The sequence below is a fragment of the Medicago sativa genome, chromosome 8 (assembly GCF_051527215.1).
Source record: "Medicago sativa cultivar Bolivia chromosome 8, Bolivia_mono, whole genome shotgun sequence".
Lineage (NCBI taxonomy): Eukaryota > Viridiplantae > Streptophyta > Magnoliopsida > Fabales > Fabaceae > Medicago > Medicago sativa.
The window spans coordinates 84,257,930-84,271,603 of NC_140756.1; the positions used below are offsets into that span (position 1 = coordinate 84,257,930).

The 13,674-nt window shown below is 33.1% G+C and overlaps 2 protein-coding genes across 2 annotated transcripts; both read left to right on the forward strand.

Moving 5' to 3' along the window:
• The first annotated feature begins 400 nt into the window (after positions 1-400).
• LOC146902429 (RNA-binding (RRM/RBD/RNP motifs) family protein) lies at positions 401-2,305 on the forward strand. Its single transcript, XM_085735773.1, is given in 5 exon segments — positions 401-704; positions 1,537-1,605; positions 1,743-1,760; positions 1,763-1,848; positions 1,931-2,305. Coding segments are annotated over 5 exon segments (492 nt in total). The 5' UTR covers positions 401-469; the 3' UTR covers positions 2,015-2,305.
• Positions 2,306-6,157: 3,852 nt separating this feature from the next.
• Positions 6,158-12,200, forward strand: LOC146902430 (DUF21 domain-containing protein At4g14240-like). The gene is made up of 13 exons (XM_085735771.1): positions 6,158-6,452; positions 6,569-6,645; positions 7,175-7,258; positions 7,378-7,491; positions 8,243-8,326; positions 8,445-8,516; positions 9,029-9,096; positions 9,415-9,502; positions 9,594-9,667; positions 9,756-10,125; positions 10,217-10,263; positions 10,357-10,438; positions 11,960-12,200. The coding sequence occupies exons 1-13, from the start codon at positions 6,206-6,208 to the stop codon at positions 12,029-12,031; spliced, it is 1,479 nt and encodes a 492-aa protein (XP_085591897.1). The 5' UTR covers positions 6,158-6,205; the 3' UTR covers positions 12,032-12,200.
• Positions 12,201-13,674: the final 1,474 nt, after the last annotated feature.

A 13,674-nucleotide genomic window follows, 5' to 3' on the forward strand; every position in this document is an offset into this window, starting at 1 on the left:
TTTTTTTCATTGCATTTATGTCCTTTTGGTTCAATTGGATGATTTTCAAGCTTCAAATCCATGATTTTTTTTTGTCTATCATCTATGTTTGCATATGAATCTTATATTTAAAACTTGAAAATCCATATCCAAATCGACCAAAAGAACAAAAATACAATGAAAAAAAGATAAATTACAATGATTTTTTTTCAGTCCTTGCAAATCCAAGATTTTTTTTTGTTTTTGCTTATTTATTTTATAATATGTAGAATATTTGATTCTAGTCTCTCAAGATAATAAATAAAATGAATATAATAAGAGCCAATTTCAATATGAAATGATTTTACAAAAACCAAAACAAAAAATTCTATATTATTATTTTTACCAAAGATTAAAAGCAAAACTTAAAAACAAAAACAAAAAGACAATGTTGCACTTGCACATTCTCTTTTATCAGTTGACATAGTGAAAGTGTTGTGTTCAAAATCTAATGGCACTTGTTGTTGGTAGTAGTACTATATGCAAACCCCAAATTGTAGTATTCCTTCATCTGTCTGGGTCTGGGAGTTTGAAGAAACAAACAGTTTCGAAAATCACATTTCCAACTCTTTCACTTTCAATTTCTACCTCCACTCGCTATGCACCTTCTCCATGCTTTTGCTCCACCTCCTCTGAATCTTCTGTCGAATGTAATACGCCTTCTTCAACCAAAATCTTCATCAAAGGTAACTTTATTTTGGTCCCTATCCCTTTAATCAATAACGGGTTTCTTTCAATTTTGTGGAAACTCTATTAATTGCTTTACTTGTTTCACTGTCTGCATGGAAATTTTGTTTTACTTTCACATTAGATATTTTATAGCTTTACTTTCACTTTCTCATTAGAGAATGAGAATAGAAGGCTCTTACGGTCTTGATTAAAATGTGTATATCAAATTGAATTTGAATTTTGGGACAATGATAACAAATTAAGGTGCTAGCTCTTTGCCTCTCTGGTATTACTATTTAGTATTTACAATACAACAAGATAAAATAAATGGATTATATTTCCGACCAGATTAATTTCTTGGAACTTCGGACTGCGCCAGTTCAGACTAAACAAATATTGATCTTGAAATTTGTTAGCCTCCTAACCCCTGCCCGCATGCATTGTTGGTTCTGAGGAACTTTTCCAACCCCGAAACACTTTACATTTGAAAGAAAACACAGTTTTTGTGCTGTCCGGATGTGCACTTCTGGACAAGAATACAATTTTTATCTGCCTGTGGAAGTACACTTCCGAAAATTATGCGTGCTTATTTAAAAATGTGGGCGGTGAGTGAAGTTGCTCCCTTGTTACCTACGATCTAATTATATGAAAAAGTCATTGGACCCATTCTGCCACTCTTGTATCATCGCACATCCACACACAAAAACAGTTGTATTGCATATATGTAAGCAGGTGTTAAGCTCATATCTATTGATCCGTTTCCTTCCTGCAATGCTTGTCGTAATAAATTATCCATTTCCACTTGGCGTTAAGTAGTTGTACTGAAGTCTTCATGGTCGGCCAATGCAGGGCTTCCTCTCTCAACCTCTGAAGTGCATTTAACAAAAGTGTTTTCACTGTTTGGTGAAGTTACTCAAGGTAATTATAAATATATTTTGGGTGTTTTCTGAAAGGTACTTGCTAGATCATATTTGCTTTGAATTAATGGAACTTCAAGTTTTGGAAATCTTGAGTGTTTAAGGATCTTCATTTTTTATTGCTTTATTTCATGGCAGTCAAGCTTTTGATAGATAAAAAACTGGGCAGTCTCTAGGATTTGCATATATTTGGTTTGTCGAGGAAGAGTCTGCACAATCAGCTGCAAAAGAGATGAATGGAAAGGTATGCATGCAGTGACTTGTAAGTGATATCATTTCCATACTATACAATGTTGATGACATGTGAGCTGGTTTTTGTGGTGCAGTTTTTTTATGGCAGGTTTATTTATGTTACAATTGCAAAGCCTGGATCATCAAAAAGTTTGAAGAGAAAAGCCTACAAATTTTAACTGACATGAACTCTGTCTCTATCAACCACTCTAGTAAGCATACAATACATGTAAAATGCAGCTTAATTATGAATTTCTAGCATTGTGCCTTGGGGGTTCGTTTTGGTAAATTATAGTTTTGTATGCACTAACAACAGCAGTAATAATACTAATATACTACCTTTTGATCTAAAAGTGCCAATCACTGACGGTGACAGGTGATAATATGCAATGCAAGCACTATTAGATGATTTGTGATCTATATTGAACAGTGTATTAAGGTTGCCCCTTTAAAATCCGTTCGAAACTTCACCTCTCCTCCTTCTGTCTTTTATAACCACTGTTGACTCTGTCTGTCTCAATGCGTTTCCTATAGCTGTCTAGTTTGTTAAGCCCTTAAGGCCTAAGGGTGCTGATTTGTGCCAATATAGGGGATTTGTGTTCAGAAATATATTAAAACATTTCTAATCTTTCAGCTGAAAAATATAACAATCTAGAAGCAAACTAGAATGTGTAGCTTACTAGCTTTGGTTAAATATTATACAGGAAGAGCGCAGACAAAAAGCTCTATGAATAAGACAATGATTGCCTAGGTAAATAGGAAAGTTTTAGCTTATTTGACTAGCTTATAAGTATGTTTAGATGTATTTGATATCAGAGTTTATTTAAGTTGCTTGTAACATTTCTTGATAAGATACTTCATGTAGCTTTTAAACTTATGGCTTACTACTAGAGTGAAGACTCATTCTAGTCCTTAACAAACTGAGACTCGGTTTGGTCCCTCACAATAAAAAATACAACCTTTAGTCCCTCATAAAAATAAACTGAGACACTTTAGTCCCTAACAAAACCTCCATAGCAAATTTTGATTCTTTTTGCTGATATGTAATGTTTTCTTTCACGTTGTCAGTCCAGCGTGTCACAATGTTGCCGACATGTGATGCGATCGAATCGAATTAATGGATACTGATTTCTAAAATAAGTCCTTATACATGATTTAAACCCATAAATTATACCTTCTTCATCACAACTCCATGAACCTCAGTTGAAGCACCTTTAATACAGCTTGTTCCATGACATTTATATCCCTCCCAAATTGATTACTTTTGGCTTCCCTATTTCACCCCATATAGCCTGACATAATCAACAACTTTGATATTGAAATCTATGTTGCATAAGTTGTTCCAATTTTGTGAGTATTTTATGTGTTGCAAGGTTTGGTCAGACAAAAATCGCCAATTTGGGATTGAAATCTCATGAAGCTTTTCATATCCGAAGACTTTTTTTTCTTCCATGAAACAAAAACTAAGTGATCCACCATGTATTCATAAGCAAGTGTTGTCAAGTTTCTTTCAAAACAAAATCCATATACCTTAACAAGAATGAAGTGGTGACCAATTGTTCAAATTCTCTCTTTAGTTTTTCTTAAGCTTTCTTGTCATCACAACCACCATTCTTTCCATTGTTGTCGTGTTAAAGGTGCTTCAATGGAGGTTCATATGTTTTATAGAAAGAAGATACAATTTAGGGATATACTTAGGTATAGGGATTAAATTGTATCTTTGCCATTATTTGTCATAGATCATATTGTCCCTTAATTTGAAGGAAATACGGTGACACGGTGGATTGACATTTGACAGCATGGACAAAAACATATATATAACAGCCAAAAACATTCAATTAGGGAGTAAAGTGTCCTCATTTGTTTGTTAGAGACCAAAAGTCATATTTCATTGTGAGAGAGCAAACCGGCTCTCATAATTTTTACAGGGGACAGAAAATTGCTGCCATTAAACCTCCAATTGCTGAAGTTATGGATTTTCCCTGTTGGAACCGTAGGCTCTGATGGTGCCTTCATTATTAAGACAACTTACAAAGCCATTAGGATTTCTCAACACTAGGTTAGTTGTTGATCAAGAGGGGTGCAACACTTTTTATAGTAGAGGTTTGCATTACTGGATGCTGTTCAACTTATCTTCTACCTAGTGTAGTAAAAACAAGGTTATGTGGCATTTAATTTTTGGTATAGCTCTTCATATTATTTGGAAAGCAAGGAGCATGTTGCTTTCTCTTATTAACAATCTGATTTCATGACCGTGTGGTTCAACGTAACATATATTCCGTGCAGATTTTTAATCTTCTTCAATTTCTATGTGGTTTCTAGTTTAAGCTTTTAGCCCTCTTTTATCATCAACAAATTTACATGAAAATTCGGAGTTCAAAAATTATATACTTTTTTTGACAGAAAATTATATACTTTTTCTAATGTATTATATCACAGAGTCACGGATTAAGATACTTTAGCACGTCTTTCTTATCTAACCATCAAATAAGACATAATAAATAACATACTTGCTATAATTAATTTTAATTTTATTTGCTTATAACATGACTATCAGAGTCAATATATATATATAAAAAAAGAGTCTATCTAGACGGTAAATAACTCAGGTGTTTGTATAAAAAAATGTTTATCAACTAGAGCCGTCTTAAACTTGATTGGTATTATAAATATGTTTTGGGCAAATTATATAATATTATTTGTTTGAACTGTGTTCGACGAATTAGTCTCTACCATACCTTACGTAAAGATTTGAAGATATTTGTCTAAGGTTCCCGGAGAATCTTTAATTTGGCGCAAGTTGGTAAGGCAAGATTTAATAAGGTGATTTTCATAGATTTGGCGGACCATTTTTTATGTTCAATATATACTTTAATTGAGTACGAGACAGTGATATTTTTAATATTTAAGGTTAGTATTATGGATCTTGGGATCTTTGGTTTTAAGGAGATGTCGACATGATTTTCATCCCATGCAATGCGACTTAAGTAATAATATTTGTTCAACCATTCCTTAAAAAATATTTATACAATTATTTGATGATAACTTTTGTGATAATTTTTTTTGTCTTTTTTTATTGGTCAAAAATAAAAGAAAGAGAAAGGAAGAGAGAAAATAGAATATAATGTAGTATGAGAATGAAAATTGTATTTGTTTAAATATCATTTCTTATAACTTTCTCTTATGAGGCTCCCTTAGTAGGTGGCCTTCAACCACATTTTTGGAGAAGGCCCAGCTGGCTGGACAAGTTTGGTGTGTATATATAGTGTGAACGCTTTGAAGATGTTGACTTCTCCACTTTCTCAATCGAATCTTATCTTGTTGATGTTTTTGGGGTTTTCATGCAAGAAATGTCTTAATTTCTTTGTTTTGTTTTTATCTCCCGATCAATAAAAACAATCCTTTATTATTAGATCATCCTTCTTTTAATAGAAAAAGAAGATCATCTAATTTCTAACGTTTGAAGTTAATGTAAGGTCGAGTTAGCATTGAGTATAGTCAATATAACATTAGTACATGTGAAAATCAATGTCTTGTTACTTACTTCATTGACATTTATCATCAAACGAACTTGAATCAGTGACAACTAAGATTCACATGTGACATGTAAGTTTTTTATGCTAGTATACTACTAGTGCTTTTTGACAGATTCTGATGCTTCTCGCGTAGGCGTATGTATCGACAGTATATTCTCTAATCTCGACCACTTAGTAGATGACAAATTTTTTATCCCCAATAACTTCGTTTTTTTTTTTGTTACATCTAAGAACTTATTTTACCGCAAAGTTTTCTTTTGGTACAACTCATTGGTATTATTAGTAATCCATTTTATACTAATCATAAAAATGGATTTCATGCACCAAAAAGCAACACTCGTCAACATTGTAGAGATCCAAAGAGATATTATTTATAGACATTTTGATCAAGTAACTTGCTTATGGATTTGACTTTCACAATTTATCCAGTTTCAACTCTAACCCCCTTTCATCTTATTGCTCTTACTTCTACGGATCTACCCAACTAAGCTGTAATTTTTTTTTTATTGTTTACCTCTATATGAATATCAACCGAAAGAAAGAATCCTAAAAAAATAAAAATGAATTTAAATTTTACTTATTTTACTAAGTGGAAGTGGATCCAATGAGAGAGATAAGCACGCAGGGAAAGAAGTAACGCGGGATGCGATTGTTTGTTTGTTTGGTAGTTGAGGTTCGGTTATGATAATCAATACATGACGTGGATACATCATCGCCGTGGAACACATCCATTTCCATAGCACGTGACCTCACCACCACCACCCACCACATACATACAACACAACGAAGAAACTGAAACAGAAAGAAGAAGGAAGAAGAAGACGACGTATCACCATGACGATGGTGAATTTGCTGAATGCTTTGACGGTGAGTCGGATGTTAACTCGTGACCACTTATCACTCGCTAATGAAGGCATACCTTTTGGATCCGTAACATGGATCGCTTACGCCGGCATCTGTTGTTTTCTCGTATGCTTTGCTGGTATCATGTCCGGTCTCACTCTTGGTCTCATGTCTCTCAGTCTTGTCGACCTTGAAATTCTTGAACGTAGTGGTTCTCCTTCTGAGAAAAAACAAGCCGGTCGGTACCTATCTAAATCATTACATTTCTTAATTACTTAATTAATTTTAATTAATTAATCAATATTGATTCATTTTGTTACCATTGAAAACTTCAATTATGTTATTATTATGCAGCAATCATACTTCCAGTGGTTAAAAAACAACATCAACTTCTTGTTACTTTGCTTCTCTGTAATGCCGTTGCTATGGAGGTAATTCAATTTCAATCATTATTATTTGTGTTTGTGTTTGAAAGAGCTTATAGAAACTATTTATAACATGTCTAAAAAATGTTTTCAGCTTATGAAAACAACTTATAGATTATGGTACCGTTTGGATTGACTTGTTTCTAAACTTATGTAAATAAATAAGCTTTTATGTATTATTCATAAGTTTGTGAAGGTAGTTTATGAAAAAACAGCTTATTAAGATACAATTTTCCTTATTGAGAACTTATGAATTAACATAAATGTTTATTTATTTGCATAAGCTATTTTTCATAAACTTAAAAATAAGCCAATCCAAACGGGCATTAAATAAAAATAATTTGACTTTTATTTTACATTTTTGTTATAGAGATCGCTTATACATGTATGATAAGCACTTATTCTACAAACGTTTAATTAAGTTGTTTATTCATACGCAGCTTTTCTTATGCTTAGTATTGATTTTGTTTGCACTGATTCCTAAACCCTGCCTAACTTTTTGACAGCCGTTGGCTTTCAAACTTCCAATCTGCAGGCTCTTCCTATATACCTAGATAAACTCTTCAATCAATTTCTTGCTATCATTCTCTCTGTTACTTTTGTTCTCTTTTTCGGTGAGGTATGTCATTTTTTTTCTTTACTTTGTGTAGTTCACTGGTTTAGTCTCAACATTTTTACCCCAGTTGATTTGTTAAGTCTTTTTATTTAACTAATAATAACTTGTTTATCTAATTTCAGGTTATTCCACAAGCAATTTGTAGTAGATATGGTCTCGCCGTAGGTGCTAACTTTGCATGGCTTGTGCGGATTTTAATGGTTATATGTTATCCAGTTTCGTACCCGGTTGGAAAGGTATATTCTACTATACTACGAAAGTTGTTCCATGACATTCTTTCGGTAACCAATTTAATGCAATTAACAAGAGAAAAGAGAAAGGAGAATTATTAGGGTATCATCTTATGATGTATTATTTCCAATGACACACCAATTTGAAAAGTCGTTATGCTGGCTAATGATATGATGGTGTGTGTGTGTGTGTGTGTGTGTGTGTTTTTATATATATATGGGGTTTGCTAGGATACACCCACTAGTTTTTATTAAGGTGTGTTTTAGCAAAGATATAACTAAAAAGTTGTTAAATACACCTTAAGGTGAATGTTGCTAAAACACTCATTCTAAAAATAAGTGGGTGTATGTTAGCAACTCCTATAGGCATTTGCTAGAATACACCCACTTATTTTTTAGGTGTGTTTTAGCAAGTTATAACTAAAAAGTAGTTAAATACACCCTAAGGTGTAGCTTGCTAAAACACTCCCACATAAAAACTAGTGGGTGTGTTCTAACAAATCCCTTTAGTTATATATCAAGGCCTTTTAAAAGTTGTTTTGTGGAGACAGTTATATATGTCCTGTCTAGTTTAAAAGAATGTGCTCGTGCAACAGCAATATAAAATTATCACTATTACCTTACTGGCTGAAACCATGGTCAGTCTCCTAAGAAATGGAGACAAAAGCTCTATGCTCTTCCCCCGGGAGCATAAATGGTTTTTGTTTTAATGACGTTGCTCCCAAGTATTTTTTTTCCTAACGAATATTTGTTCCAGGTTTTGGATTACCTATTGGGGCATGATGAGGCTTTATTCAGGCGTGCTCAGTTAAAAGCTCTTGTCTCTATTCATGGAAAGGAGGTATAAATCAGTAACTGTTTTCAAATAAACAGAATAAGTCTTTTTAACTTTGGTAAAGCTACTCAACTATTTTGTTTAGGTATTTGATTTATAAATGTTTAACTTTCTTGTTTTTTAGGCTGGGAAAGGAGGAGAGCTTACACATGATGAGACGACAATTATCAGTGGAGCCCTTGATTTGACCGAAAAGGTGAGTGCTGCAGGTCACCGTCCACATTCAATGCAACCTATTTGTCAGTGTTCTATTTCATGTCAATACAATATTGTTTTTCAATAATGATACTCAATGCAGAAAAATATGTATCTTACCTGTGTTGAGTTGTAATATACATTGATGATGGTGGAAATTAGAAACATGCGAAGGTTGCTTTATTTACCTGGAAACATTTAACTAGTTTGTGCTATTCGGGGACACTGGGAAGCATCAATGGTGTAGGAAATAGGATAGAGAACTGGGGTTTATTAAATATTTAACAATGTGCCACACCAAGTTATTCCAGCACTCACTTTCTACTTATAGTGTTCTTGTGTTCCATTAGTAATACATTCTCATGAATACTTGAGTTCTCTCAGTGTTTTGCTTCGTTATTAACTATATCATGCTGGAAGCTGATCACTTGTATAAAGAATATATGTGATACATTACTTTTCCATCTTGTTATTTAAGTTTCCTTTTGCTTATTCATATGTGTTTTTGAGCAGACTGCTGAGGAGGCTATGACTCCTATTGAATCAACATTTTCTTTAGATGTTAATTCAAAATTGGACTGGTAAGCTTTCTTAGTTTCTTTGTCGTTATTCTTCTTCAGTATGTTGCCCATAAGGGACTGACTTTGTTTTGAAATGGACTTTTCTCTTGGACAAAGTTTACATTTGCTTCATCTTTATGAATTATTGTCGCTGAAGATTTTTTCAACTATACCATTTACTGGACCATGTGGAAATGTTTATTGTTGCTTCCCACAAACTAGTAGGATCTATATTAGCTTTCAAGGTATATGCAAAATATATGCATAGTGTAGAATCATGCTTTTCCACTCTATTTTATTTTCCTTAAAACTTCTATTATCCTGCCAATCTCAAATTAGGGAGGCAATGGGAAAAATTCTTGCTCGTGGGCACAGCCGAGTTCCCGTCTATTCTGGAAATCACAAGAATGTTATTGGGCTTCTACTTGTATGTATTTTTCCATGTTTTAACTTTATATTATCTCATTACTTTTAGGTTCTTTCTTCCTCACATGTTTGTTTTTTCATTTTATAATTAGGTCAAAAATCTCCTTACTGTACGACCTGAAACTGAGACCCCTGTTAGCGCTGTATCTATCCGGAGAATTCCACGGTGTGTTTTTATAAATTTATTCTCCTGTCACAGTCTTTCAAACAAACTGCGAAAAATCCCAATTTTTTGTTATGGTATATATTTACAGGGTTCCATCCGATATGCCTCTCTATGATATACTGAATGAGTTCCAAAAGGGAAGCAGTCATATGGCTGCTGTTGTTAAGGCTAAGGGAAAAGGCAAAGAAACTCCACAAATAATTGATGAAGAGAAATTTGATGCAAAGAAAAGTGCTGGTGGGGAATCACAGTTGACTACTCCATTGCTACAAAAGCAGGATGTAAAATCAGAAAATGTTGTTGTTGACATTGACGAGCCTTCAAAGCTTCCCATCATCAATAAGCAAACTGGTTTGCAGCGTAGTGATGGCATGTTAAACGCTCCTTCCGAAAATTTTGAAGATGGTGAAGTGATTGGTATTATCACTTTGGAAGATGTATTTGAAGAACTCCTACAAGTAAATTTTTGTCTTCCAAAATATGTGCATCCCACAATTTTTTTATTTTTTTCCGCACGTTAAATTGAACTGAATTGCTTCTTGAATGCAGGAAGAAATTGTAGACGAGACAGATGAATATGTTGACGTTCATAAAAGGTAATAGAAATTAGAGAGTATCATAATAAATGCTGATATGGATGAAACTGCTGCAAATCTGAATTTTGATTTTATATCAATTGTATTCTGCAGAATACGTGTTGCAGCAGCTGCCGCTGCTTCCTCAATGGCACGAGCTCCATCAGTCCGAAGGATGACTGGCCAAAAGGGAGCGGTAAGTGGTTTAACATTACACATCTTTTTTGATTTTAATATTTGTTTCTCTGCTATAGTTCCCAAGTGAAATCAATCTTTTTCTTTCCTATTGAGCTGAGAAAATGGTTCCTTTTTAAGGTTTGGGTCTTGTATTTTTCATGTTTCTCTCGTTGTATGGTGTATTTCTCATGTAATTAGATGATCTGCATGGCATTGTATGAAGAACATGAATTGAAGAGATTAATATCTTAGTCTAAGTATCTCTTCTTCCATTAAAAGCTTCAAGTATGAACAATTTTTGAAAATTTAAAACTATATGTTCAAACCCTACTATGATAATACCAGCATTATATTCTAGAAAGGTATTGCTTGTCCTAGTCATATTTCACTCAACAATAAATTTATTCAAGCATTACCTTTTAATTATATGGTTTAGTGAAGGATAGTTATTGGTGATCCATGCCTCGATATCTTTTGTACTGACTCTGGATATTTTTCCCACTTCAACCCAAAAAAGATGCATTCATTCACAATTAATTTATCTGAGTGATAGGGACAAGTGAATTATTTTCAGTTTTTTTGCGCTCTGATAGAATAAGTGGTGGTGCCTTGAATTCCAAACTGATTTTTGTGTGTGTATTTCTTATTGTCTTTTAAGGTTTCTTTGTTCCTTTCAATTTAACAGTCATCTGCTTTAATTCATTGTAACTCATAGACCCCCCTAGTTATGGTTCATCCTTCTTCCTTAAGCATGCAAGTTATCTGACCAATAAAAAAAACAATAATTTCATTATTTGTATATATTATTGAATATTGAAACAATCATTATAGAAGTTAAAATTTGTAATCTTATGTGATGGGAGTATGAAGAAAGAACTGGAGCTTTCCCTTCATAAATGTGTTCCATCAAGTCTTTTTACATCATATCCATTTTCACTTGTAGCAATTTTTATAAACAGTTCTGCAGCGAGTCATACTATATAATATTTTCTTTTCTGATAACTTAGTAGGAAAAAGTATGCTGACAGAAACTGAACCAGTATTTAGATAAATTTAACTCCTCTAAAGTGAGTAAAGTGAGAGAAGAAAGAGTTAATATTTCAATACATCAATGATGATTATTATACACGTATATATACAATATCAACCATTATTTGTGTTTTAATATGACTCACTTTACCCTCTAAAGTATTTTGATTGTTTTAAAGGAGCTTGATCCTATTAAACCTTTGGATGGCTAGAACAACTAATCAATTTCATACTTCAGACTTCAGAGATCTAATGGCTCCTCTAGATGTGTGTGACTATGATTAGCATTTAGTTGCGGATTCCACCTCCCAAACCCTTCGAAATAATTTATTAATTTAAAGTTAGTTTATCTTTCTTTTATGGATACATCTCAACTGAAGTTTCTAAATGCAGAAACTTTCTTGGCTGTGATAATATAATTTAGCTTTTGTTGCTTGAAAAGGCTGTTTTACTGAATTCTCCAGCATGGATGCTAATTGTTTTTGTATTTCTTCTGTTTTCAACAATCCAGGGAGGCCAAAGTAAGCCAGGGCAAACTCCTAAGTTATCTGGAGAGGAAAATGGATTGAATTCCACTAGATAACAAGGAACTCTATGTTAAATACCTTTAAAATATATAGAGGTTGCTTTTTGTATCAACTATATGATGCTGGAAAAGAAGGCATGGAGTGTATTTAAGTAATTTAATCTTGTTTATTAATTTAAAACTTTCTTTTTGAAAGTGCTTAAATTCATTTTTGTTCTAGTAGAAACTTTCTGACTTGATGCTGCTTCCTGCTGCAAATATTATGTTCGAACAATTATTTTAATCGGTGCCTAAAAGAAACGTTTCCTACTTCAATTCTTAACGTTTTCATTAACACTTTAACTGCCAAAGAGATTACTTTCAAAGTAGATCAGGGAAATTCAACCTAAGGAGAAGCAGTTATGTCCAGTGCAGTGCGTATACATGATAATTTAAGTATGAGAAATAATATTTTTACAATAAAGAACACAGAGAATGAGATAGTTCCAAAAGTTCGATTAAAATTCAAATGCATCACCAACATTATTAACTTACTTTCAAATTCATCCTCGATATTACAACACATGGACAAGTTTGATTAAAATGTTGCAATTTCAGGATCCTTGATACATTGCAACCAAAATGATTTAACTCAAGTGGTTAATGAGCGTCTTGTGGGTGGAAACAATTTTTTGTCAAACTTTACTTACCTTCAATGAAAGGAACTTCTTCGGATAGGGCCCCTTTTCCGAGAAACTGGAGGTTAATACCAAAAAAGATTGATACATTCATATAATTTAAAAGATCAATTTGAATATTAATTTCATTTTACATTAAAGAAAACCATGACACTCTTATAAGTTATGATAGAGCGAGCCTTGCTCACACATATACTCTTGAATGGTTAACAAGGTCCACCACTACCTGATAATTGATGTTGATAATCATATAATCTAGACCAATTTCAATAATTCAATAGATTGTGTCTGGCAACCAGTAAGATTCCTCGGTTGCAATGGAAAGGCTTGTATGGATCATCAGCAGTGCCGGTGAGGGTACAGCTCGTTGTAGAACCATTGCATTAAGAAAGAGAAAATTCATTATCTCTCTCTTAATCCAACAGGTTTGTAGTGAGTTGTACTGTGCATTAGCGTGTTGAATTTATTTTTAGCAAACACATACATGCCAGTAATAATTATTACAATCAGAAAAACATCAAGAAAATAAACTTCAAGCAATGGCTCAAGAACTTGGTAAAAAAATGGCTGAAGAAGATTATATGCAACAAAGAAAAGAGAAAATGCTGAGATTTGTTACCATGCATGTTGACAAAAAGATCATGCTTAAGTTATTCTAATTAGAAAGCTCAAATTCAATCTTAAAAGAGATAAAAACTGAAAATATATATGTAGGATACCCTTTACTTACATTTTTTGCACTCAACCTTTACACAATAAGAGAAGAAAACATGAAATGAAACCTAAGCAAGTGAAGCCTTAATATTCAAGTTTGTGACTATATATATACACACATAACATGATAGTAACAAAAATTCAGCAACACTATAGCCTTAATATTCAAGTTTATCATTCCACATTAGAAGCAAAACAGTGCACCTCCACATTATATACAGTCTAGTTTTCTGCTCCCTGAACTGCCTTGAACACCGTCGCATCAATCGAGGCTTTCCTATTTTCATTGCTAATGATTGTCTTGCTATA

Bases quoted from the DNA above. Each gene is read 5' to 3' on its own strand.
- LOC146902430 (XM_085735771.1), top strand. From the start codon at position 6,206: ATGACGATGGTGAATTTGCTGAATGCTTTGACGGTGAGTCGGATGTTA. The intron at 7,259-7,377 runs GTATGTCATTTT...ATCTAATTTCAG, and splicing joins TTGTTCTCTTTTTCGGTGAG to GTTATTCCACAAGCAATTTG. The intron at 9,097-9,414 runs GTAAGCTTTCTT...ATCTCAAATTAG, and splicing joins GTTAATTCAAAATTGGACTG to GGAGGCAATGGGAAAAATTC.